The 26,689-nt window shown below is 51.9% G+C and overlaps 1 protein-coding gene across 2 annotated transcripts in view; it reads right to left on the bottom strand.

Moving 5' to 3' along the window:
- The window catches only part of UNC13B (unc-13 homolog B), a 113,687-nt gene that overhangs the window by 32,533 nt on the left and 54,465 nt on the right, over positions 1-26,689 (bottom strand). For both annotated transcript variants that reach the window (XM_056848080.1, XM_056848081.1), the window contains exons 6-16: positions 25,454-25,681; positions 25,173-25,314; positions 20,475-20,644; positions 17,757-17,872; positions 15,743-15,906; positions 11,518-11,668; positions 10,661-10,729; positions 7,458-7,547; positions 3,397-3,531; positions 3,050-3,183; positions 1,716-1,801 (exon numbers count right to left, since the gene is read on the bottom strand). In XM_056848080.1, coding sequence (XP_056704058.1) covers positions 1,716-1,801; positions 3,050-3,183; positions 3,397-3,531; positions 7,458-7,547; positions 10,661-10,729; positions 11,518-11,668; positions 15,743-15,906; positions 17,757-17,872; positions 20,475-20,644; positions 25,173-25,314; positions 25,454-25,681 — 1,485 coding nt within the window. The remainder of the gene's footprint in view (positions 1-1,715; positions 1,802-3,049; positions 3,184-3,396; positions 3,532-7,457; positions 7,548-10,660; positions 10,730-11,517; positions 11,669-15,742; positions 15,907-17,756; positions 17,873-20,474; positions 20,645-25,172; positions 25,315-25,453; positions 25,682-26,689) is intronic.

Here is a 26,689-nt window from a genome sequence, read left to right as displayed (position 1 = left end):
TGCCGGGTGCAACCGAGCGCAAGCAGAGGGAAGGTGAAATCCCAGGATTGGAAGGGCCGTATCCAAGCCTGGCAGGTGATGCTGATCTCCTGGAAGGACATTTCAAATATGTGCAAACCAGAGTCTCTGGGTAGAAAAAAGAGTATAATAGAATCCTAGAGTTGGAAGGGGCCATACCCCCTGGAAGGGGCCATACCCCCTGGTCAATGCAGGATCAGCCTAGAGCATCCCTGACAAATGCTCGTCCAGCCTCTGCTTAAAGACCGCCAGTGAGGGGGAGCCTCACCACCTCCCTTGGGAGCGGATTCCACTGTCAAACAACTCTTACTGTAAAAACATTTTTTTCCTAATATCCAGCCAGTACCTTATGAAGGCAGTAACCAGGTATTTTTCCTAATATTCAGCCGGTATGAAGACAGTAACCAGATTAAAACCAGTGCAGACTTTAAGCAGGCCAGTTAGTGACAGCGTGGCCCAATTTCCCCTCTTCCCGCCTCTCCCACACGGGAGGTCCAATGACCGCAAAGAGCTGCGCAATAAGAGAGAGGCTCCCCCCCCAATCCGGGCCAACACAAACATCTATTCACGTTTATCCGTCCTTCCTGCTAACTTCACTCTTTTTCGAAAATGACTTGGGTGTCTTCCTCTTGGGAAACAAGAGAATGCTGCCCTAGACCAAAGGCAGGGTCACGGAAAGGACTATTTGCCACGGCAGACCCTCCAAAAAGGGCCAGCCACAGTCTGCCAGGGCCAGAATTCTCACCCTGCCGCCTGGGGAGATTTCCAAGGATGCTTTGAGAAACCCTCCAATAGAAGAATGGAGAGATAAACTAATGCAATATGCTCTTACGGCAAAAATGACCGATACGATAAACATTAACAGTGATAAAGCATTTAAGCAGCATTATGAGATATGGAAATCTTTTTACAATCACGTTGAGGCTCGAGGTTAATAATAAGAAAATGATTGATTAGATCTTTATAGGATGTATCTTAATGCAATTTTTTACTTCATTTATAGAAAACCATTAGTTTTGACAATGCATTAACTAGCCATAGAAAATGGTTAGTTTCTGTGTATTCCATTTATATAATAAGCCCAAGTGACAAAATCATGGTAATGTCTACCTGTTTTGCAGTAGAATTGTTTTCTTTTCTATTTTTTAGACAAAATTTATGTTTGATATCTATATTTCCCACTCCCCTGCTTTCCTTTTGAATCCCTATTATTTTATACAATAATATATATATATATATATATATATATATATATATATTTTTTAAAAGAGAGAGAAACCCTCCAGAAGCTTTTTGGGATTCTCACAAGAGCGCAGAACACGGCTAAGGGATTAATTTTGTGGCACTGAGTCCAAATAACTTAATGATGAACCTATCCAGGCCTCCGTCTGAGCAGACGATCTATCTAGTTACCTAGCAACCGAGCGAGAGCTGACCCGGGACAGTCCTAGAGCGAAAGGCCCCCCCCCACCCGCCGCACATGTTTCTGGCTGCTCGGAGGCTTGCGTCAGGGCCGCTTCCTGCAGATCAAAACCCATTGAAAGCAGCCCTTCATTTCAGCCCCACCTCCAGCCTTGGTCGACATCAAAGGCAAGAGCTTTACGCAGCCCCCAAATTGTGCCTTTCACCTCCTGTGCAAAGCCCCAGAACTGGTCTACAAGCCGTGCGCCCACACGGGAACACCCAGACCCTCTCACCTTCCATGGCGTATTTCATGTCCTGAGCAAAGAGATTCCACATGACTTCGGCGCTGATCTTCCCCACCGCCAGCTCCTGAGGAAACCTAACGGGAAAAGCAGACAGCTGGGGGAACGGGAAGGAAACAGAACCAGTGTGGAGGACAGGCCAGACGCTGACCCTGAGAGCATCGTTGCGGCTTTGCCGTCTCTAACTCCACACGCCTCCCCTCCTTCTCAGCATCCTGCCTGATCTGAAGGACTTCTAACTTGTCGGATGGGAGCAGCGCAGGCAGCTGTGGGGCTGTCCCAAGCGACGGCTGCAGCTGGCCGGAAAAAAATCCAAGATGGTGGAGCAGGAGCTAAGGTGCTGGGGAGGCCCCGAGAAAGCCAAGAGTCTGCCTGAAACCCTGGCACACCTTCGGCCCGGGAAACTCTTGAACAATGACGCCCGGAATTATTCAACTCAGCTTGGTGTAGGGATTAGCGTCGGACTGGGATCTGGGAGCTCCAGGTTCGAGTCCCCACTCGGCCATGGAGCCTTGCTGTGTGGGCTGAGGCCAGTCTCTCACACACAGTCTAACCTACCTCACAGGGTTGTTGTAAGGATATGAATGGAAGGAGGGGAGAATGAGACTGTAAAGTTCTTTGAGGCACTATCTGAGATGAAAAGAGGGCATAAACATCTTAAATAAATACAACCCATTTACACTCGGTGCTGAACTGCTTCACAATGGCTGAAAGGACTCCATTGGTTTCTCTCCTAGTTCTGACATTTGCCTGGAGTCTCAACGAGAAACACGGCACATAAATGAAGTAAGTAAGTAAATGAATATGAATCCGGTAGGAAAAATGACTATTGTGGTTTATTCCCAGAATGAGCAGTTCTGTACCCTTGACACCCCTCGTGTGCTGCCTGAACGTGGTCCCAATCCAGCCCTTCACATCTCGTCTGATGTTTCTGGCGTCCCCTCCTCCTTGACCACCAGCCACCTCGCCCCCCTCCGGCCTGCCCTACGCCTCAGCTCTTGTGCATGCACATGCAGAGAGAAAAACATGCGCCCCCACCCGCCCCAGAAAGGCAAGCGAGAAGGGAAACTGCTCTCACCCCACTTGCCAGGTGCGCATCTGACCTCAGGGGTCTAATGAGCCAGGCGCGTGAATTTGAACGCCTTCGAAACTCCACCATCCCAATTACAAAGGTATTGTTAGAGGAGACAGACAAGACAGAGAAAGACAGACAGACAGAATAAATGATTTGCACAGGGACACGACGGATAAGACATCTAGGAGGAACAGAGGGAGCTCCGCAGACCCAGGGAGGCTCAGACGAGCCGAGAGAGCCGGCCTCTTACTGGTTCAGGACCGGGGCATAGGAGTTCTTGTCCTCCTCGATGATGGAGACAATCAGGGTGATGAGCTTGGGCCAGAAGTCCAGGTTCTTGATGCAGGGGCCCTGCTCCTCCGGAGGCAGGTCTGGAGCTCGGTTCTGAAAACAGACATGAGGCAGGAATGGCAAGGTGGCGCCTCTTCTAGGCTTCTCCTCCTCCTCCGCCACCGCCACCAAGTCAACTCAGAACCTCCAGCTGGCACCGAATGCTGCAGCTCAGCTGATGCTGGGTGCCAGGCGTCACCCCCCATTCTGCCCTCCAGCTCCACCCCCACCCCCGTGGCTTGGGTTCCCCCATCCCGTGGCACTCACGGGGTCCATCTGGTACTCGCGACTGTACAGCTCGTGGCAGTTGTTGAAGATATACTCATAGGTGGAGTTCAGGCAGGCCTTGACGCAGTCCTTCACCACCTGGCTGGCGCGAGGCGGGCTCTGCAGCTCCTGTACCTGGAAAGGAAGCGAGAACCCAAGGAGGTGTGCGGATAGCCACGCAGCTGCCGATTGGCTGGCTCTGCCTCCCCCCCCCCCGAATAAACTCTCCCCAAGGCTGTGGAACTAGAAAGAAGAGACAATGACCGGGCTCCGCGGGTTCTGCCCCAAGCAACTCAAACGGCCCAGCCATAAAGTGGCAGCAGCTGGACATTTCAGCTATAAGATCAACGTGTGCTCTTCCGCAGCCGCAACCTCCAGGTACCAGGCTACACCCGGGGGGGGGGGGGGCGCACAGGAACATCAAGTGGCCAAGACAGCCCTTTGTTTTAAAATCAGGAGCTAGGGGCCATGGGTAACGGCACCAGGGAAGACTTCAGCCGCAAATGTTAAAGAGCTAGGACAGACGAGCAACGAGGGGGTTGGCTGCAGGGCACCTTCGTAGGGCCAAGTGCTGTGTGGGCAGCCAGAGACACATGCCCCTTCCTCAGCACCTGAGCCACCCCATGCCAGGTGCCTGGAAACACAAAACGCTCCGCCTCCAACCACTGTTGCTTCCAGGTTTCTTTGAAATGGCTCCCCCCCCCCCCGCATTTTGCAAATGCAGCCTCCGAGGTTGCTTTACTAAGGAGGAGATCTGAAGAAGTGAGCTGTGGCTCACGAAAGCTCATACCCTGCCAGAAAATATTTTTGTTAGTCTTTAAGGTGCTAGTGGACTCTTGCTCTTTTCTACTACTGCAGACAGACTAACACGGCTACCCACTGTGAATTAAGGAGGAGAATTGCATGGGGAGAAAGGGAATATTCAGCCCTTTCCTCTCCTGCCATTTTCTCACTGGAAAAAGAAATAGTTTTCCACAGGGAGAGGAACAGCAGCTCAGAGGTAGCTTTTTCCAGTGGGTAAATGTCAGGGGAAGAAGGGATTAACGGTTTCCCTCTCCCCCCAAATGGTAGGAATTCTGGAGGCTGCGCCTGCCAAAGGGGAAAAAATGCAACTAAAACCAACGCTGACAAAACAGTTAATATTTCCTTGGACCCTGCACGAAAGGAGGAATCTCATCTGCCCATCGGCCTCCGCTTCTCCCCAGCTGCCCCACCCATCAACCCTCCCGTCACTGAGACTCCTTGCTTGTGGCTATTCCCCCCCCCCCCAAAAAAAAAACCTCCCAGGTTTCGGCTTTCTCCCACCCGCCAAACATCCATCAGTTGCTCCTTAAAAAAAAAAAAAAACATTCCAAAAGGAATTATAAAGCGATTCCAAAACAGCATTCAATGTATGCAGCTACCAAAAAAATCACCATTACAGTATAAGAAGTTATTTATCTAAAAAGAAATGGAAGAGAAAAAACAAACTAACAAAAGGGACAGAGTTAAATTATACTTGAATAAAAGTTCATTTATCCAGCTACTACCAAAATTCTGCTGAATCAAGTTCTGGGCTCAGTTCCATATTCAGTGTCCTCAGTTAGATATTTAATATCACTTCTTGCTGTTCATTACAGTTTCGGTTATTATTATTCCAATATTTAATAAATGGTTGACATGGACAAAAAAATTGCTCATGAGTATAGTCTTCTTCCTCCAAATGTAATTGTACATAGAAACTTTGTTCATCAGCATCTCAAGCTAACCTTCCCTAATCCATTCCCGGACTCCGAGTAGCTCAGTCGATTTCCAAGAGGGTCCAATTAAAATCACAGAAGCTCAGCAGGGTCGGCCCTGGTTAGTCCTTGGATGGGAAACCACCAAGGAAGTCCAGGGTCGCTATGCAGGGGCCGGCAATGGTCAACCACCTCTGGATGTTGTTTGCCTGGAAAACTCTACGGGATCGCCATAAGTGGGCTGCGACTTGATGGCCCTTACACCCACAGACACACACACCCCAGCAATGTCTACTAAGCCACTGACACTAACCCACAAGCCTTTGCTTCATAGCCTTCTAGGCATCACAGCAATCAATGCAAGCCCTGGCTCCTCGCAAAGATGGAGCTCCACGTTCTCCGAAACAAGAGCAAATATCTTGCTCCTCCATTTCTGCACAAGTGGAGGCTTCCACCAGATGTGGGACCAGGTGCCAATCCCTTTTCCACAACTCCAACAGATGTTAGACAGGACAGCGTTTATATTGGAAATGTGGGGCAGAAGGTGAGAGCATGCTGCCCCCAGTGTATCAATTGGATGTGCCGTTTTCATGCATACCAACATTCACAAAAGCACTGAAAATATTTGTATTCAGCTTTAATCAAAGATAACTGGAGAGTTTTTCCCTTTGCAGCCTGTCTATAACGGAAGGGGCTTCTTACATAAGAAAGGCCCTGCTGGATCAGACTAATGTCCATCAAGTCCAGCAGTCTGTTCACCCAGTGGCCAACCATGTGCCTCTTCGAAGCCCATAAACAAGATAACGGCAGCAGCAGCACCCAAGATAATAATATAATCTTCCTGTCTGACTGCCGGGTATGTCACCTTTCCTGTGTTGACGACTTTGCCACTAGTAATTCAAATCTAGTCACGGTTCTGACGATACTGAATTTCACCTGCCAAAACCTGAACAGGCCAGGCTAGCCTGCTCTTGTCAGATCTCGGAAGCTAAGCAGTGTTGGTCCAGGTTAGTACTTTGATGGGAGACCACCGAGGAAGTAAGTCCAGGGTTGCTCCGCAGAGGCCGGCATTAGCAAAAACCACCTCTGTCAGTCTCTTCCCTTGAAAACCCTGCTAGGTCGCCATAAGCTGGCTGCAACTTGACGGCTCTTTCCACTACTACCAAACTGCAGAAATCTCATAATTTGTCAGCAACATCTGATGCCTCTCTTACAGTGGAGAAAGGAACAACAGCCGGGTTTTCTGTAAAGTCCACCAGTCTAGAGAATCTGTGCTTTCACGAAACATTGAGATTGATCATTCCTTAATATATTTTTAAATGCTATTTGGGCTTGCTAGGCAACCCCATAATGCCAACTGTGATCATGCAATCTGTACACACACCATTTCTCAAAAATTTTAATTAGGTATTTTTCTGCAACGTTTGTAGAAACACCTTTCCATGCCTGGCTCATTTTTAAAAAATCTGCCTTCTGGGGGCAAATTCAGAATTAGACAATGATTACACTGTATTCCAGGCGGCCTTTGGGTTTCTGAAGGGTATCCCCCAGGATGTTGTTTCCTGCATTTCTAATCCTGTATCCTTTTCCCTTTCTCTCTTATTTGGGAACTACTCTTTAGAGACTAGTTCTTCTGAGAAATGTCTTTTAGATGTCTAAATTCTGCCCAGAATAGTTCAATCCAGTACTTCAAAACAGCATTTTTGCAGGGAGGCTTTTGACACACCAGATAGTGTGGAAACAACATAACAGAACCACATTCTGCATTTTTTGACAAATTAAATAGACTTCTGGCTTGACAGCACAGGCTGATATTCTATGAAAATAATCCTGCGTGTTTGGAAAGAGTTTAGACAGCTGTCTGCCCCCTGCTCCAGCACGCCATTCTACAGAGCGGAACACTAATATTTACGGGTGTCAGGAACCATCACACGGCTTTATTGTCAGCTGAAATGTACAAAGGCAGATTTCATGATTAAACCACAGCCTTTGCTATGAATAATGCACATCTTGTCCCTATAAAATGAACTGTTTTGTGCCAGTATTTAATTTTCTTTCCAGGGATACTTAAATAAAAAACACCCAGCATTTAATTAATTGGCACTTTGGATGTTTGGCAAGGGTATAATTGCAAAGGGCTGTGAGCAGGCTAGGAGGTTCAAAGCCCTGTCAATGAACAGAATGCAGGAGGGGGGTTTTCACTGGCTGGAGGGGCTTTGCCAGGTCTTTGCATTCTAAGGTGCAGGAACTGTGCTGTCTCCCAAATGGACAAGCAGGCTAGAAAGGCGACAAATGCGCATCCGCCGGCAGCCTCTGGGATGGAGCAACCAACAGATCCCCTACCTTCATTCTGAAAAATGTGATGCTGGTCAGCAGGTCCACGGTGGATTTCAAGTCCTGCAAGCGCTCCCGGCTGCTGGCTGGGAAATTGTTCTGTTGGCAGAAAAGCAAACCCACAGCTGGAGGTGCCGCTGGGGAACAGCCACAATAAAAGCACAAGACAATCCCCCCATTCCCGAAAGCAGAGTGGTCTGCTGAGCTGCCTGGGGAGAGGTTCCACAGCCAAACCACACAGCTTCAACCGTTCTGTCCTCCGCAGAGCCTTTTCTTTTTTTTGGCGCATGGCCACAAGAGCATGGGCCCTACTAGTGCCACAGGCGTGGCTGAAAGGCCTCAGCTGGCGCGCGCACACACACACACACACACCGTGCTTCTCAGAAAATACCTCGGGTTGAACCAGTCTGTTCCTGTGTGGTCAGAGGAGGGGGTAAGCATCGCTTGGCAGGGGGCTCCAGGTACGTTTCTAGGACCCAGAAGGGGGACTCTAGAATGCAGGGGTCAGGGGCTGGCTGGAGGGAACAGTCTCATGGGGGAAAGGCTGTGGCTCAATGGCAGAACATTTGCTTGGCGTGCAGAAGGTCCCAGGTTCAATCCCCGGCATCTCCAGCTAAATGGATCAGGGGATAGATGATATGAAAGACCCTGGGGAGCCGCTGCCAGTCTGAGTAGACAACATGGACCTTGATGGACCGATGGACCGTCTGACATTGTATAAGGCAGCTTCATGTGTTTGGGGAGGGGCCGTGGCTCAGTGGCAGAGCCTCCGCTTGGCACGCAGAAGGTCCCAGGTTCAACCCCCGGCATCTCCAGTTAAAAGGACCAGGCAGTAGGGGAAGACCCTTCTCTGCCTGAGACCCTGAAGAGTTGCTGCCAGTCTGAGTAGACAATACTGACCTTGAAGGACCAAGGGTCTGGTTCAGTATAAGGCAGCTTCAGGTGTTCACGGGGTGAGAATGTAGGTTAAGAGGAAGACCTGAACTTATGGGGCGTTTGAGGGCACTGCAGTGGTTTGGAAAGGCTTCAAGCACCCCACGGCCACTCTGATGCTGCGATGCGGACCCCTGGGGGTGTGGAAGAGCTTGTTCAAGTCCTGCTGATTCTGGATGCAGGATGTTCTCCAGGATGTGGACAGCATTGCTCTGACCACAAAAAGAAATGTGGCAACCCCCACCCCCTCACCAAAATGGAGGGGGTGTTGGGCATCTGCCTGGAGGGAGCAATTTGGGCACGCACATCACAGTGACCCCCTCTGACCGGAGCTCTTCCAGGCTGGCAGTGGGTCAGAGATGCCAGCAGTCGTGCCCACCTTGCTGGTGCTGCCAAGAGCCTTGGCACCTTGAAAGGCTTCTCTGAGCGCCAACTCCGATGGTGCATCGGCTGTACTACGGGGACAATCAATTAGGAGCCCGTTGACGCGACGAAGTCTTATCATTACAAATTAGACCTAATTACATTTCACCGGAGCTTACGCTCGGCTATTTTGGGCTGCCAATGAACCAGCATCCGGCCCAAGGATTAACTAACCCCCCCCCCCAATCATGAACAGTATTATTCCACAATGTGTAATTATGCTGTTCCCAGAGGGCATTTCCCAGTATTGTCTCTAGCTGCGCAGAGCCCAAGACAGCAAATGATCTCCAAGTGCTCAACTGACTGATACCCAGTGGCCCTTTGTGTGGAGCCCCACGGCCGGGGCAGAACACGTCTGCAAAGGAACAGGCCAACCTCCGTTCAGGCAAGGGGGTGCACAGCCGGTCCTGGATAGAAGACAGTCTGTCTATGACTCACACCAGCTCCTGGACAGAACGGCGTGTGGACTGGGGGGGGGTGCTGGAAGCCATTCAGGAAATTCGGATGAAATCCCCACACAGAAGCAAAGCAGCTGCAGCACAGACTGGATATTTTTAGCTCATGCAAACGCTTCGCTGTATGGGCAATGCTCTCTTAGCAGGGACTGGCCAAGGTCAGGCAGATGCAGGCAAGAGAGCAGCTCCCCTTCCCACCCCAAACTGTTTGGGGGAACCCCTCAGAAGACAGAGGGGCTGGCCAGGAGGGGCTTTCAGAATGGGGAGACTCTGACTCCACACAAGAGAGCTGTGCTGTGGTGCAGTGGTTAGGTAGTAAGCTCTCCTTCCCTGGAAGTTAGGTGGTAAGCTCTCCTTCCCTGGAGGTTTTTAAGAAGAGGTTAGATGGCCATCTGTCAGCAATGCTGATTCTGTGACCTTAGGCAGATGATGAGAGGGAGGGCATCTTGGCCATCTTCTGGTCACTGGGTGTGTGGGGGGGAGGTAGTTTGGAATTTCCTGCATTGTGCATGGGGCTGGACTAGATGGCCCTGGTGGTCCCTTCCAACTCTATGATTCTATGAGAGTTGGACTAGCATCTGGGAGGCCCGGGTTCGAACCCCTACTCTGCCAGGCAACTCTGCTGGGTGATCTTGAGCCACTCACACAAACTCTCAGCCTACCCTACTTCACAGGGTTGTTGTAAGGTAAAATGGAGGAGAGGAGGATGAAGTCAGCCACTTCAGGTTCCCACTGGAGAGAAATGAAGTCAACAAAATGGTGCCTGCATGAGAAAATGCCCCTTCCCCAGGGGCACCTGGGAGAAGCCACCGGCTGGCCCTGGAGCTATGGCCAGCTTTGGGATGGGAGAACCAGGGGTCACTCGGTGGAAACGGAGCGGGACTCCTGATGTGCTCAGGGGCAGGGCGTTGCTGCTTGCCCCGTGGCAGGGCTGAGCCAGGCTGCAGTCAGTTCAGGGCAGCCAGCCTCTTCACTGATGGCATCACATCCTTCTTACAGTGGAGTCAGGAGGGGAAATGCCAAGAGGCGGCGGCCCCCTTCAGGCCCCCTCCCAGAGGAAGGCTGATGCCCCCATGCTTCCAGCTGGCACCCTAACCTTCCTTCATTCAACTTCCCCCACTCATTCCCTGGAGTCTTTTTTAACCCAAAACAGCTGATCTGGCCGAGGAGAGATGGCTTTGCCCTTTCCCAGGTCTCCAGGCGAGGCGGGTGTAGCCAGGACCAGGGCCTTCGGGCTAATAAAGAGGAGCGACACAGAAGGCAGGGCTTATTCTGGCCTCCTGAACATGGCCGCTGTCGGGGTTCCCTGAGGCAAAGGGGGGGGGCAAGCATCACCCTGCAGGCTCTAGAGAGCTCTGAGAAAGCCGAGCAGCCTCCTGGCTGGCCAGGCCGGGCACTCACCCTGTACATGGACAGATCGATGCGGAGAGAATTGTGCAGCTGGTCCAGAAGTTTCACAAACCGCTCTTTCTGCATGGCCAGGAGGAGGAGGAGGAGGAGAACAGAGAAGGTATTGCAAAGTAACACTTTGAAGGCTAAACCAAAGCTGAGGCTGCTCTTCCCATGCAATGTTTTGCCACCACCACCACCCCACTGCGCCACCACGGCCACCTTCCAACCCCCTGGACATCCACCGCAGACCAACTCCTTCCTGCCACAAAAAAGGCATCAGAGGCCAGGCCTTCGCCTTCCCTAGGGAGGGGAAAGGGAGTCTCATTGCCCAGTTTTAGGGGTCGGTGCCTTTGCTGAGAAGGAAGCCAGGCTGGCTTTTCTATCCCTCTAATCCCCAGGAGTGGTTCTCAGGGCACAGCATCACACAAGCCCTTCTTCCCTGAAGAGCATACAAAACCCCAGCAGGCTCCTTTGGGCATCTACATCCCTGCAAGAAGTCATGGTGACGAAAGGGAATGGCCATGTGCAGAGGCAGCCAACCTCTGAATCTCAGTGCCAGGAGGTGACATCGGGGGAAGGGCCTCGGCCTCTATGCCCTGGACGTGTGGCCCTCCAGGTCACCTGACCAGCCACCATGCGGGACAGGATGCTGGACTGGAGGGACCACAGAGGGGTCTGATCCAGCAGGGCTGCTCTTACCTTCTTATGTTCATCTCCATTATCAGGGAGACAGTGGCATCAGCAGGAATGCCAGGCCATGCCCTAGCGCATGGCACTTGTACATCAGGGCGATGCTTCACTTAGCCACCCCTGAGCTGCACAAACGGATCCAGGCATAAGAACGGGAGGGCAGCAGGGAGACTCACCCCGAAGTTTGAGGCCGCAAAGCGATCCGAGGCAGACACGTTGGTAGAGGCGGTGGTGTGGGCGTAGTAAGCGTTGATGTTGGCCAGCAAGGTGCTCATCACGGCCGGCACTCCCGGGCACATGTACTTGGAGGAGAGGCAGGCAAAGTGCCTGGAGGAGGAGGAGAAGGCAAGGGGGGGTCTTGAGGCAGGAGGACCCAGGGGGGGGCTTCTTCCCCCACAGAGTCCCACCCACACCAGCACCAAGCTGGGCCTTGGATCCAGAGGGCCTAGAACGGGGGTCCCCAGCCCTTCTCAGCCTGCTGGCACATTTGAAATGCTACCAGAGGGTGGTGGGCGCTACCACAAAATGGCTGCCATGAGAGGTGGCGCCAACCACACAATAGCCATCACGGGAGGCAGAGCCAACCACCAAATATCCGGGAGTGAGGTTATGCATAGCTCTGAAAAAAGCTCTTCAGCATTTCAGACAGGAGCTCTGTTTCACAGGATGCCTTTAAAAATTAACAGATTGTTTTAAAACGTTTTCTTGCATGCATACAAAATAATTATGGACGAGTGAGCTAAGAACCCCCCACAAGGCTGTATCTGTTTTCATTTTGCAGACATCTAACACACTTATGCAAAGTGGGGGGGGGGAATGCTTCTCCTGGCTTCTCCTTAGCTTTCAATGAGCCCTTCTCTCATCAGCCCAGACATTTTCCTTTCCTTTATCCCTTAGAAGCTCCTTGATCCATTGATCTTGAGCAGCATAATTTTAAATCTAATGTTTGAAGGATATGAGGACTGAAATAAATCTTGCCACTGACAATGTAGCCTTTGGATCCCTGTCACTGAATAAAAAAGGCATTATGATAGACACAGGGGCATTAGATTTATATATTAAAAGAGGAGAGATATAATGTGATCTGAGTTCCTCATAAAAGTGGCTTTCCAAGAGGGCATGAGCTAATGAAGCAATAGAGCCAGAAGAGCAAGGACAGGTCCTTTCTGGGTGTGGTATATTCAAAATTCTGCCTTGCATAGAGGGGTTAGCATTCAGTCTAGCTAAACAGAAGGCTCTAGAAAGACGAGGAGTTGTCAAATAATAAGTATAAGCGGGCAAACCACAATTTAAGAAGGATGTAGACAAGTTGGAACGTGTCCAGAGGAGGGCAACGAAGATGGTGAGGGGTCTGGAGACCAAGTCCTATGGGGAAAGGTTGAAGGAGCTGGGTATGGTTTAGCCTGGACAGGAGAAGACTGAGAGGGGATATGATAACCATCTTCAAGTACTTGAAGGGCTGCCATATAGAGGATGGTGCCGAGTTGTTTTCTGTTGCCCCAGAAGGTCGGACCAGAAACAACGGGTTGAAATTAAATCAAAAGAGTTTCCGTCTAGACATTAGGAAGAATTTTCTAACAGTTAGAGCGGTTCCTCAGTGGAACAGGCTTCCTCGGGAGGTGGTGAGCTCTCCTTCCCTGGAGGTTTTTAAGCAGGGGCTGGATGGCCATCTGTCAGCAATGCTGATTCTATGACCTTGGACAGTTCATGGGAGGGAGGGCATCTTGGCCATCTTCTGGGCAAGGAGTAGGGGTCACTGGGGGTGTGCGGGGGAGGTAGTTGTGAATTTCCTGCATTGTGCAGGGGATTGGACTAGATGACCCTGGTGGTCCCTTCCAACTCCATGATTCTATGAAACCGCGTGGTGGTGGTATTCCGAAAAACTGAGATGAACCCAGATATTTTCAGCCTGTAATGACAGTGCTGAAGGGCTGGTCAGAGCTCATGGCATATATGATGTGTACAGTAAGAGAGATTCTGGTCACATCTTGGTAGCGACATAAATGATTTTTGAAGGGTCACCAAACTGTGTAAGCACCACAATAAAGACCCACATAATCTTCAATAACACAAAGCCCATCAGTAAGCAATGTTGGGTGAAATGAGAAGAGTCTTAATTTGCATTAAAATCTAAGGGCATACAGCAGGGGACACTGGGGGAGGGGAAGGGCAGGCAGTTGTGAGTCTCCTGTGTTGTGCAGGGGGTTGGACTAGAAGACCTTGAGGTCCCTTCCAGCTGTAGGTTTCTGTTTCTAAGGGGGACTGCAAGTCCTTTTTACCTGACTGCCCATTTTTCTCCCTCCATTATAATCTTTGGTCAACAGTATGAGATTCCTTCCCGCTCACACACACACACACCCTCACAAGTAAAAAGCCACAAAGCCTTCAGCCCCATTGTGGTGCTCAGGACAAGGGAAGAGAAAGACCCACACTTTCCGCTTTCCTCCCCCCACCTCGGCTTTCAAGCCAGCCGGCCGGCTTTTGTCCCGGGGGGGCTGCTACTTGGGGTAGAAAGTAGCCAGCTGGCTGAGGGGGCTTTTTTTTTGGATGGGGGCGGGCTTTGCACCTGCCTTCAAACCAGCCAGCATTTTTTGCTCCCCCAGGCAGCTGGCCAATCTGAAGCCCCCGCTGGGCACGAGCTGCTCCCGTCCCCGCCCACTTTCCAAAAACACTCAGCAGGGGCAAGAAAAGGTGTCTGTGGGTGCTCTGGTGCCCACGGGCTACGTGTTGGGGACTTCTGGCCTAGAATGACTGAGCAGGGAGGGAACGTGCCCCCCATTCACCCCCGCTGCCCTGCAGGCCAACCTGCAGAAATCAGGCTGCCACACGCAGCCGGCAGATGTGCTGCCCAAACTGCGCTCGCAGAGAAAACGGCACCGGGTGATTCAAGCACGTGGAGCAAACCACGGGCTGCAGGGGACCGGGGAAACCCGGAGCCTGACAGCCGGTCTTCCCTGACCGCAAATCCGGCGACACAGGGATGAACCTCCAGGGAGCATCCCCCCCGCCACCCCCCCCAAAAACCAAGTATTACACCAGACACAGCATCTTTCCAGGAAAGGAACTAGGCCATAGGTGCGTGGGGAGGGCTCGGGAGGGCTCCCTCCCTCCCTCCTGTGGGGCACCAGTGGAGAGCTAAATAAGATCACCCACCCCGCTCAGGACAGCCTTTTTAATGTTCAGCCCGCACCGCCAGTCTCTTGGCATCAGATGTCCCTCACTGTGCTTCCCACATGCAGCTAACTTATACTGAATCAGACCCCCCTTGGTCCATCAAAGTCAGTATTGTCTGCTCAGGCCGGCAGCGGCTCTCCAGGGTCTCAGGCAGAGAAGGGTCTTTCACATCACCTACCTGCCTAGTCCCTTTAACTGGAGATGCCGGGGACTGAACCTGGAGACCTTCTTCATGCCAAGCAGAGGCTCTGCCACTGAGCCACGGCCCCTCCCCTTCCCCCATAGCAAAAGGCTCCTTTCCATAGGTGCAGCTCCCTGCCTCTTGCTTTGCAGAGCTGGCACCCCTCCCCTCTCTTTGTCGCTGGCTGGGCTAATGAGAGGCTGCCGCTCCCCTGCCGTGCCTTCCCACCGAAGCCTGGCTCAAGCACTGTTTTGCCTTATTTATAGACGGATTTCTTTGATTGCTTACTTTAATCATCCCACAGGCTCAAGTGCTGGCAGAATCATGTTTAAGATTTCCTGCAAGAGGGGCCCTTTTTCCCTTTGCAGTTTAATGAGAGCAATTAAATGAGAAAATGCAAATGAGACAACTTCCTTCCTGAGGATGGCAGGATTAGCCCAGAGGAATTCACAAGCTCTCTGGGGCCCAGCTGGGACAAGCGGATGGATCTCGCAGCCCCCACGGGAGAGTGAGATGCGTCAGGGTGGCGCTGGGTGGCCTCCGGGCACCGTCCCTGGCATCCTGAAGCCAAGAGATGAAAGGGCAGCCTAGGGTCAGGCAGCAGGTTCATCAGCGTTCATTTGCTAACTCACCTCTGGGTAAAGAACAGGCATTGGGCTCCTCTGCCACCTGCCACCTTCAGCAATTGGGAGAGGGAAAGTTGCCCTTTGTGGACTCCGACCCTCGGTCTAGCGAGGCCTGTCTTGTCTGCTCTGACTGGCAGCAGCTCTCCAGGATCTCAGACAGAGGAAGGTCTTTCCCATCACCTGCTACCTGGTCCTTTTACCTTGAGATGCTGCCAGTTATTGGGCCTGTGATCTGCTGCTGCCGCTGATTTCTGGGACCTTCTTCTGATGCTTTTTAGACCTCTTGAAGTCTCACCATCCCCCCTTCCTTCCCAGGCTGCTCACAGACGGCCCTTATGGACAGTCCAAACACCACCTGCCCCCCGTTCTCCAGAGCAAATCCCCCTCCCATGATGGATGTTTGTGCGGCCTGGCACTCACGTCATGGCCTGATAGATGGACTCAATCCCGTAGCGCATGGCAAACTCATCCACGATCTCCTGGCCCGTCTCATCAAAATAAACCTTCCACGCATCGTCTCCTTTGGCATCGGGGATCTTCACTACCCCATTCCCTTGGACATCTGTCAGGTGGTGAAAGAGGTTCTGGAACACAAAGCCAAAGCCAACCCGGATGAGCCCGTGGCAGCAGCTCTTCACTGACAGCCGTGTGGCTAGCAGGGATGTGCCCTTTCCTAGCAATGTTCCAAGACCCCCTGACCAGGGAGAGAAGTGGAGGGAGAATTCAGAGCTGTAGGACCCTCCTCCTTCCCTCTGTCCCTGTGTGCTAACTATGGTCATTAGGCAGCCATCTGTGGGCTCTCTCACCATCCTAGGTGGCCTGTCTGGCATTACCAGAGCTGGGGCCTTTTCCATCGCGGCCCCAGCTCTGTGGAATGGGCTTCCTGAAGACGGAGGGAGGCCCCTCCTTGGAGATCTTCAGGAGGTGCTGCCAGGCCTGCCTGTTTGCCAGGGCTTTGGAGGGGGCTTAGAATTGGCAGGCATCTTTTAAGCAGGGGTAGAGATCTGGGGTTTGCTATTTTATTATGGGTTTTAAACTGAAAATGATTTAAAATATTATTATAAGCCACTGAACCACGAGGAAAGGTGGGACATAAATGTTTTAATACATAACTAAGCAAATACATAAATAAGCTGACCTCTTATTAACTCAGACAAAGTGTCTGTGCGGAAAGGAACATCCTGCCTACTTCCCACTGCAGACGGCCCGGGGATGCAGTGGCCATCACATTTAACAAACCCAGGGCGCCTCCTACCCTACAAGGGAACAGAGTTAGCCTACAAAGCTGAGTAGGAAGGAGTGTGCCTGGTGTGTCTCAGATGGTCCAGGACCCACACTGAAGGAAAGCGACTCAGCAGTGTGACGCCGGGAAGAATCCCCCCCCCCGCATGAAATCATCTTTTTGCTGGATTATGGAGATCTCAGACGGCAGGGAAAAGGCTCATGCCTGCTGAGACCACAGGGCTTTGCTCAGTATTCGACACTTGCCAATGTTCTTACCCCCCAATCATTAAACAAAGGGATCTCCTAATGATACCCTCCCCCCCACACTCAACCATCTTTGAACTCCACACTATATCTGGGCACCCAGGGATGGCCCTTCATCTGCTCTTGAACTGCAGCTGTGAAAAAACTTCCCCGCACAGAAAAATCTCTAGCGAACCATTTCTACGCATAACAGTTCTGAGGAATTGGTTCTTGTAGGTTATCCGGGCTGTGTAACCGTGGTCTTGGTATTTTCTTTCCTGACGTTTCGCCCGCAGCTGTGGCAGGCATCTTCAGAGGAGTAACACTGAAGGACAGTGTTACAGTGTTATCTTCAGAGAGACACTGTCCTTCAGTGTCACTCCTCTGAAGATGCCGGCCACAGCTGCGGGAGAAACGTCAGGAAAGAAAATTCCAAGACCACGGTTACACAGCCCGGATAACCTACAAGAACCAATGAACTCTGACCGTGAAAGCCTTCGACAGTAGTTCTGAGGAAGTTTCAGGCTTTTTTCCACCTGGAGCCTTTTGGATGTGGCTAGCACAGCCAGGAGGTCTGGACTGTCTTGTTTTCAAGCCCCAAAACAGAGGATTCTGGGATTTTTAACCACAGCTGGTCCCACTTGCAAAGTTGCCCGCAGGCCAAACACTGCATGTTGCTCATCTCTGCCTGCACAGCTGGGCACAATTTCCTTGCAGGATTTTATTTGTAGCACCAAATCCTCTCCATGCAAACTGCCCACAGCTTCAGGAAACCTCTCGGGGAACCACTCTCAAAGCTGACCAGGGCAAGGAACAGACCGGTCAAGGTGCGCACCAGGAGGTCTCACCACACAACTGTCCCAAAACTAGGAAGTCGGACCAAAAGCAGAGGAGTCTTCTCTAAGGAAGGTTGATTCACAATAGAAGATGCGTGCCCCCCCACGCGCCTCCCCCGGTTGTGGCGTACCTCATGAAGACAGGTGTACTGGACGTGGTAAGGGGCCACCTTCTCTTCCCCTTTGATTTCCACGCTGATCTGCAAGCGGATGGCGCCTGACACGGCAGACTTATCCGTTCTTTTCTCTGGAAAGGAAAAAGGAAAAGCTTCCATCCCTTCTTCGTCTTCTCAGCCTTGCCAACCGGGAGGGTGAGAAGGAGAACGAGACCCGCTTGCAGAGGCTGAGCAGAGCGGTGACGCCAGGGGCACATGCCCAGTGAGGGCCTGGCTCACATGTCCCTTGTTGGGCGACCTTGTTGTGGCAAACCCAGCAGTCTGGACACCCCCCGGCTGTGATGCTTCCACAGGAGCCCCTGCAGTGCGGTAGCACAGAACTTTCACCCCGGATGTTTCACGTTTTTGCTGGGCTGGGGCAGAGGCCAGAACACCAGCAAGCAACGGGGCTGGCATTCACAGTTCACAAGGAAACTCTGGACCCCCTTTCTCCCTCCACAGCTAATTTCCTGCACCTGGTCATCCCAAAGTCAGTGCAGCTTCTGTGGGAAGGTCCTGCCCTGGGGCCCTAGGGGCACCACAACTGGGAGGAAGTTCCACGCGCAGTAAGAGAGAGTGGCACTGCCATCTTGCATCTGGAATTCGAGAAACACTATTGGCCTGTGAATGGACCACTGAGAAAGGTGGTTTATAAATCAAGTAAGTATTTATTTATACCCCACATTTCTCCCCATGGAGACCCCCAGAGCAGCTTACATTTTTATTAATTTAATTTATCTCAAGGGTTGGGAGGGGCCACGAGGATCATCTAGTCCAACCCCCTGCCAGTGCAGGAACTACAGCTATAATATCCCCAACAAGTAGGTATCCAATCGGTGGAGTCTGATCTGGAGAACCGGGTTTGATTCCCAGCTCCTCCACATGAGCAGCGGAGGCTAATCTGGTGAACTGGATTGGTTTCCCCATTCCTACACATGAAGCCAGCTGGGTGACCTTGGGCCAGTCACAGTTCTCTCTGAACTCTCTCAGCCCCACCCACCTCACAGGGTGTCTGTTGTGGGGAGGGGGAGGAGATTGTAAGCCGGTTTGAGTCTCCCTTCAGTGGTAGAGAAAGTCGGCATATAAAAACCAACTCCTCTTCTTCTTCTTCCAATCAATACTTCAAAACCTCCAACGCCAAAGAATCCACATCCTCGCAGTGGAGACGGTCATTCTCTCCTTCTCCATTTTATCATCCCCTAAACAACCCTGTGAGGTAGGTCATGTTGAGAGCATGCGACTGGCCCAAGGTCACTCAGCAAGCTTCCATGGCAGAGCGGGGATGCAAATCTGTGTTTCCCAGATCCTAGCCTGATGCTCTAAACACTACACCACGCTGGCTCTCTGGACGAATAAATATTTTTTCTCTCTCCACAATTATTCCATTCCAGCATTATGGCCTTGCGGAGACAATGAAGCCTACTGAACAGAGGTGCCGGCGGGCAGAGTAGTTTGTGCCCACACAACACTCCTCAGCAGCCGTTCCCTTTATTTCACACGCAGAAAGACCCACCAGACCTGGGCTTGGGGCCATTCTGAAGGTGACGCTGGAGGACGGGAGGCCCCTCCCTAGCAACAGCTCCGAAGATATCAGCCAGAGAGCAGAAAGACACCCCAGAAGCGGTGCTTTCCAGGTCCACAGAGAGCATCCCCCCCTCAGTATTCTCGACAGAAAGGAACCCTAACCCTAGAACTTGCTCCCATTTCCAAAAATGGAACGCACAGAGAAAATTTTCCTATCGAAATTCACGGCAAAAGCACAGCTTGGAGACCCGCGGCCAGCGAGGTGTGCCCGAGACAGCGTGTGTCAGGATGGGGCAAAAGGGGCCAGGAAACGTCTCCGCTGTGAGGGTGGGAGGAAGAGGGGCCCGAGAGAGACCACCCTGCCAGCGGAGAGGTTCCTTCATGCACATCTTCGTAGCCCGGTTGTCACACAAACCCCACATGGCCGTGGGGCTGCCAGGATAAAGCAGATGCCACAGCTGAGAGACCAGCCCTTCTGGAGAAGACAAATCTTCAGAGACAATTCCCACATTACGGAGGACACAGGGTCGGTGTGGGGGCACAACCTGGCATAACAGGCAGGCACAAATTGTGGGTTCTCCTCAATTCCCAACGCAGATCACGCCTGGGGTGTGTTGGGAGAAGGGGAATCAGCTCCCTCCACCCATTGCTGTTTCACAGCTTAAACTGATACAGGGTTAGGGGAGGATGTGTGAATCGGCCCTTGGAGCATTCAGGATGAGGCTGCAAGAGTGCCTCTTCTCTGGACCTGGCCCCTGTATGAAGGAATCCAAGGCTTCTTCAGCTTAACGCTCCCCCCCAAAAAAAACCCCATATTACTGGGATGAAAACAATATTGCTAGATAGATGTTTGCTGCACCCACTTTTCTTTAAGAAGACTAGCCACCTGCTCTCTTATCAGCCCTTTCCCTACATCCTTAAGGTCTTCCTGCTGGCAGGACTCCACCTTTGGAGCCCATGAAGGAGTTCTGCGTGAAGTGGGGGCCAATCTGCTTTCTCTTTCAACCTTGTCTCTGGAGGAGTCACGACGTTACGCTCTTTGTGACTCAGGCAGGGCACGCACAGTTCTCCAAAACCAGATTTCTACCCTCCAGATTTCTATCCTCCAACTCTGGGAGAGCTTAAATGCCAATCAGCAGAGCAGAGGCCTGAACTGCAGAAACCGCTTACCCAGGTTGTACCAGACGTCCATCTCCCCGCTCAGAGTGCGGACCTCGATGATGGTTTGCCCCAGGAAATCGTCCGACTCGCGCTTCAGCCTCTGCTTGACGCGGGACTTGATGTCGTCGTCCTCGTCCCAAACCCGCACTTTAATCCGGTCGGAAGAGTTATGGCACTCGCTGCAAGGGAAGAGAGATCACAGACAGGCGTGACAAGGGAGTAACAGTCGAGGTAAGTTTTGCGTTTGTTGATGTGCTCCTGCTCCTATAGGACTGAACAGCGTGGCATTCTGGAACAAATGGAGATGGCTGGCAGACTTCAGTGCTGAATTGATTGTGGTTCTGAAAGCATTTCAGTTCATGTCTGGTGTGTTCTTAAGAAAAAAAAGTCAACATTTCCTAATTTGGGTATGCCATTATTTTAAAAAAGGTAAAGGTCCCCTGTGCAAGCACCGGGTCATTCCTGACCCATGGGGTGACGTCACATCCTGACGTTTCCTAGGCAGACTTTGTTTACGGGGTGGTTTGCCAGTGCCTTCCCCAGTCATCTTCCCTTTACTTCCAGCAAGCTGGGTCCTCATTTTACCAACCTCGGAAGGATGGAAGGCTGAATCAACCATGAGCCGACTACCTGAAACCAACTTTCATCAGGATCAAACTCAGGTCATGAGCAGAGCTTGGACTGCAGTACTGCAGCTGACCACTCTGCGCCACGGGGCTCCTTATGCCATTATTGGAGATCATATTAAATGGTCAAGTAGCTCATTTAATATGCTGCGGTGTTTCTTAGTCCAAATTATTGGTTATGTAGAAGTAGGTATCCAGAAGTCCCTCTTTGTCTAGCCATTTGTTTCTTGTTCTGGGTTGTTCTGTGAGACTCAGTTATGACAGATGCTGGGGAAGAATTCAGCAGGTAAGGTTTCCAGGTTTTGGGGGGGGTGTTGAGTGGGAAAGTGGCATGTCGCGATGTGCCTCCAGGTGTAAACTGGAAGTTCCATAATCATGTTGGTGTGGGTGCGATCCCCACTCCTGAGCTGGCCCATAGATTCCCCACCAATCCAAGCAACCTGGCAACCCTACTTGCTGAACTCTTCCCCAGGATCAGCCATAACTGATGGTGTGGTCATCTTTGTTAAAGGCCACTGAAAGGTCTAACAGTACCAACAGGGAAGACTGTCTCCTGCCCAGCTTTGATCAAAGACTGTCCACATGTGCAGCTAAAGCTGCCTTAGTTGCAAACCCAGGCCTGAAGCCAGACTGAAATGGGTCGAGGCCAGAGGTGTCATCCAGGATCCCATGGAGATCCTCCGCCAAGACATGCTCTGTCACCTTCCCCAGGAAAGGTAAATTGCAGACCGGCTTATAATTGGCCTCCTTATCCTTAGCCAGTAAAGGTTTTCAAAGTAATGGTCTAATAAATGAGAAAGGCAGACTATAAATAACATAAAGAAAGAAAGTGCCTCTTTCAAAGGTCTACAGAGAGCTCAGTGAGTCATTAACAATTTCCACTAATGGCCCCAACACCTTTTCAAAGACAGGACAGGCGTGGATCAAGAGAACAAGAGGTGGCCCCCCAAAATCCCAAGGACCCAAAACAACAACAGGACTCCTGTCAGGGTAGCCGGGGATCCCTCCCCCCTCCCCAGTGACTCTGTGAAGGCCCCACTGCAGCGGCCCCCAACGATGGGCTGGTGGCGGCCCTCAGCAGGGTTGTTCAGACTCTGAACCTCGCCCACCCCACAGGGTCCGGGCAAGGGAAAAACGAGAGGGATGGGAAACTGGTGTGTGCTGCCCCGAGCTCCTTGAAGGAAGGGTGGGATGGAAAGGCAATAAATAAATAAGGTCCTATGAACAGAAAGAAGTGGGCAAAATCTAGCAGCCTGCTTGTGTATCCTTCTTAAAGAATCTGTTTTCCAAATGCCTGCTTCTTTGGGAATCATTCCAAAAGCAATCCCTTAGAAGCACATATTACAGAGAAATCAAACTGAAATATGAAGGCTGGGGTGAGTATTTGAACAGAGACCCCCTTTTGATTTCCCAAAGATGGCTAGGGTTTTAGGACAGAGTACCTCTTATGGTTCATGCATCAGTGCAATGAACAGAGACACATAAGCAAACACACACACACCCCCGGTAACAGAAGCATGACTCAGAAAGGATTTTTTTTTTTAATCCCCAATTGCCGAGGCCCCGGTGAACACACAGTGGGGCAATTGCACATCATAGCCAGCCCTCCGCATGGGAAAAGCCGGGTCCGGCATCATCGTGGTGCCCAGGCTGACGGCTTGCCACTGAGCCTCTTTAAGAAGGCAGCCTCTGTTGCCAGGCAACCGGAAGAACTTGAAGAAGAAGAAGAAGAAGAAAGTCAAGAAATGGGTCAGAAGCGATCTGCTAAGCCTCGTCAATCAGCGCCGTGGCAGAACCATGGCATTTCCCGCTTGGCCTCCCGGTGCCATTTATTGTGACTCAGAACTCATTAGCTGGCACCTTTTAGGCGGCTGACAAGTCGTGCCCAAACGCTGCAGCCTAGAGCGGATGCAAACAGAAGACCTTCCTCGGTACGCTGGTCGAAGCCCTTCCCCAAAAGTCTATCTTTGCTCCTGTGAAGGAACGGACTCAAAAGCCTTTCCCTGTTGCTTCTGGTTGTGGCCACCAGGAATCTGAACCAGCCCTGCAGCCGTCATGAGTCTCCACCCTGGCACCCCCCCCTTTGCCTCGTTCCCCAGGGGCTGAGTAGCAACCACTGCCAACAGCGGGTCCAAGAGCATTTCCTGCTAAACGGAGGCGCACATGTCACACTCTGCACCTGTGGTGCAGATCGGAGGCTCTGCTCCGTTGCCTCGCCTCCGCCTATGCTCCTACAAACTAGTGCAGGGGCGATCTATCACAACTTCACAACTTTGAGTTGTCGTGCTTCAGGGATGGTGAGCTCACGCACTGCCCCCTCCCTCTTACCACACTTCAGACAGCAGGACCGAAGAGGCATGGAGCCTTTGCAGAGATCGGGCTTAGATACTTCAAAATTTTAGTTTAATAAATGAATTAAAAAACAGACATGTTCTGTTCAGGAGTTCCAGGTCGAGCAAGGATACAAAGAAAAGGTGAAAACATGCAGTCCCCTTTTCCTACACTCAGTACTTATCCTAAGCGATGCTTAATCGGGACAGGCTCGGTTTATTTGAGGTTGCAGTACTTGAAGTCTCCTTGGTGCATCTTCTCTCCATTGTCCCTGGCCTTGTGGACAAGAGGGAGTCCCCAGGTAAAAGCTTCGTCCTTAGTGGCCTGGGCCCATCCAAAGGGCTACGCTAGACGAAAGAAAGCTGCTTCCTCATGCTCTGAGAATTCATGATCTACCTTGGGGAAAGACTCTCCTCCCTCGAATGGGCTCATTAACATCTTCCTAGAATAATAGAATCATAGAGTTGGAAGGGACCACCAGGGTTATCTAGTCCAACCCCCTGCACAATGCAGGAAATTCACAACTATCTCCCCACACACCCAGTGACACATGAACACATGATCACATGAAGCTGTCTTATACTGAACCAAACCCTTGGTCCATCAAAGTCAGTATTGTCTACTCAGACTGGCAGCGGCTCTCCGGGGTCTCAGGCAGAGGTCCTTCACATCACCTTCTTGCCTAGTCCCTTTAACTGGAGATGGCAGGGATTGAACCTGGGACCTTCTGCATGCCAAGCAAGTGCTCTACCACTGAGCCATGGCCCCTCCCCGTTTGACCCCTACTCCATGCCCAGAAGATGGCCAAGATGCGTTCCCTCTCATCAGCTGCCTAAGGTCATAGAATCAGCATTGCTGTCAGATAGCCATCTAGCCTCTTCTTAAAAACCTCCAGGGAAGGAGAGCTTACCACCTCCCAAGGAAGCCTGTTCCACTGAGGAACAGCTCTAGCTGTTAGAAAATGCTTCCTAATGTCTAGACGGAAACTCTTTTGATTTAATTTCAGCCTGTTGCTTCTGGTCCGACCTTCTGGGGTAACAGAAAACAACTCGGCAGCCCTCACCACATCCTGGGACAGCAAGTTCCACAATCAAACTTGGTTCTCCAGATTAGAGTCTGCCGCTCTTAGCCACTACGCCGTGATGGCATAGTGGGACAAACTGGCCTGATCCCTCAAGGAAGACGCAGTGCCCCCACCAGCTGTAGAAGATAAATACGGCAGCAGCAAATCTGGCCCTGTGCCAGTAACCTAGCTGTTGAAGACTACCCGGGTGCCTTTGGGTTCCTTCTGTGGCACATCCCTTCTATGGCACACTGATCCCCACTGTGATGGCTGAGAGAATCATTGTACTAATTATACCCCCCCACACACAGAGAGAGAGAGAGACATATACCATTTGCAGGGCAGGGGAGGCAGGGCCCCCCAGGAAGACAGTCCAGATGCCACAATTTCTGTCACAGCAATTAAGCCACTGACTGTTGACCTCAGTAAGAACAGAGCAAGCGTTCACGCTGAAAGGCCGCACCCCACGGGAGCCCTCATCAGAGCACCGAATCCTGCTTTCCCGCACTGAACGTTCTATCAAGCTCAACCCCCACCCCCATCCAGCCCCTCCTCAGCGACAGAGAGCTTGGAAAGCCCTTGCCTGTGCGGGGTGGCGATCGGCTCCATTAGCCACACCCGAGGAGGCAGCAGCGCTACCGAAAGGGTGCCAGAAAGCGCAGTGGCAAAGGATAACCCCGTACTCACAAGTGGAACTTCTCCTCCCAAACCGGATTCAGATTGCCAAAAATCGTTTTCGTCCGCTTCTTGGTTTTGCCAACCTGGACGGTGACGTATGGGTCGCTGGACCCCGTTTTGTCCTTTGCTTGCAGGCCTTGGGCACAGGCCACTGGGGAGAAGAAAGCAGGAAAGAAGCACTTTAGGGCCACAAGGCAAAGCGCAGGCGCGCACAGGCACTCACACCCGGGCTGCCTGAGCAAAGGATGATGAGAAAGCCCCCCCCCACCGCCCCGTTCTCTCTCCCTCACCTGTGATGGTGATTTTGGCTGACCACTTGCAGGTGCCCTCCAGCACGCTCTGCTTCATGGTCTTCATCTGCTGCACGTGGGCCAGCCGGCTCTCGCCAAAGACCTCTCGGATCAGGTCAAAGATCTCCGGCTTGTTTCTCTCCCGGATCTTCATGCGGTCTTTCATGGCCATGATGATGTTCTGGGTGCGATCCTCAGCCCCCTGCTTCGAGCACTTCTCCGCCGCTCCTGCAAGCAGAGAGGGAAGGAATGAGCAAGGCCAAGAGGGAGCCAGGCCCAGCAGGAGGCTGGCCCAAAGGCCAGAGAGCCCCAGAAGGGGTTGTCGTAGGGTTGCCAACCTCCAGGTGGTGAGTGGAGACCTCTCGCTGTTACAACTGATCTCAAGGTGACAGAGATCAGTCCACCTGGAGAAAATGGCCATTTTGCAAGATGGACTCTGTGGCATTATACCCCACTGAAGAAGTGTTGGTTTTTACATGCCGACTTTCTCTACCACTTAAGGGAGACTCAAACCGGCTTACAATCACCTTCCCTTCCCCTCCCCACAACAGAAATCCTGTGAGGTATGTGGGGCTGAGAGAGCTGTGACTAGACCGAGGTCACCCAGCTGCCTTCATGTGTAGGAGTGGGGAAACAAATCCAGTTCACCAGATTAGCCTCCGCCGCTCATGTGGAGGAGCAGGAAATCAAACCTGGTTCTCCAGATCAGTGTCCACCGCTCCAAACCACCGCTCTTAACCACTACACCACGCTGGCTCTCCCCTCTCCAAACCCCGTTCTCATCAGGCTCCACCCCCAAAATCTCCAGGTATTTCCCAACCCAGAGCTGGCAACCCTAGGTTGCCTTTTTTGTATTGAATAGAAAAAATGCCATATTAAAAAAATGAAGCTAGAAACCCCAGGTTGCTGCCTTGCCAGTGTGGGGCACCCCAGTACATGTCACCAATGCCCACCTGACCCACCACCAAGCCCACTCTGCCTGTCCACTTGGCTTCTCAGACACACTTTCCCCCAGAGGTGTTTTTGCGCCCGCACAGGTGAGGCCTGCCCTCCTCCCATGCCCTGCTGAGTGAGGAGAGGAGGGGAAGGTCTCCTCAGGGCTCCTCACTGCTCTGTCACTTGGGAACAGGAACTTGGTGTGGGGCAAAACTTTTTTCTGAAAAGGAAGGTACCCTGAACTTGAACAGCCGGTCCTCTGTAACCAGCACTGAATACTGGACTGCTACTCCGCCGACG

The sequence above is a fragment of the Euleptes europaea genome, chromosome 4, assembly GCF_029931775.1.
Source record: "Euleptes europaea isolate rEulEur1 chromosome 4, rEulEur1.hap1, whole genome shotgun sequence".
NCBI lineage: Eukaryota > Metazoa > Chordata > Lepidosauria > Squamata > Sphaerodactylidae > Euleptes > Euleptes europaea.
The sequence above is the reverse complement of the archived record's forward strand: the minus strand, read 5'-3'. Positions and strand labels throughout refer to the sequence as shown.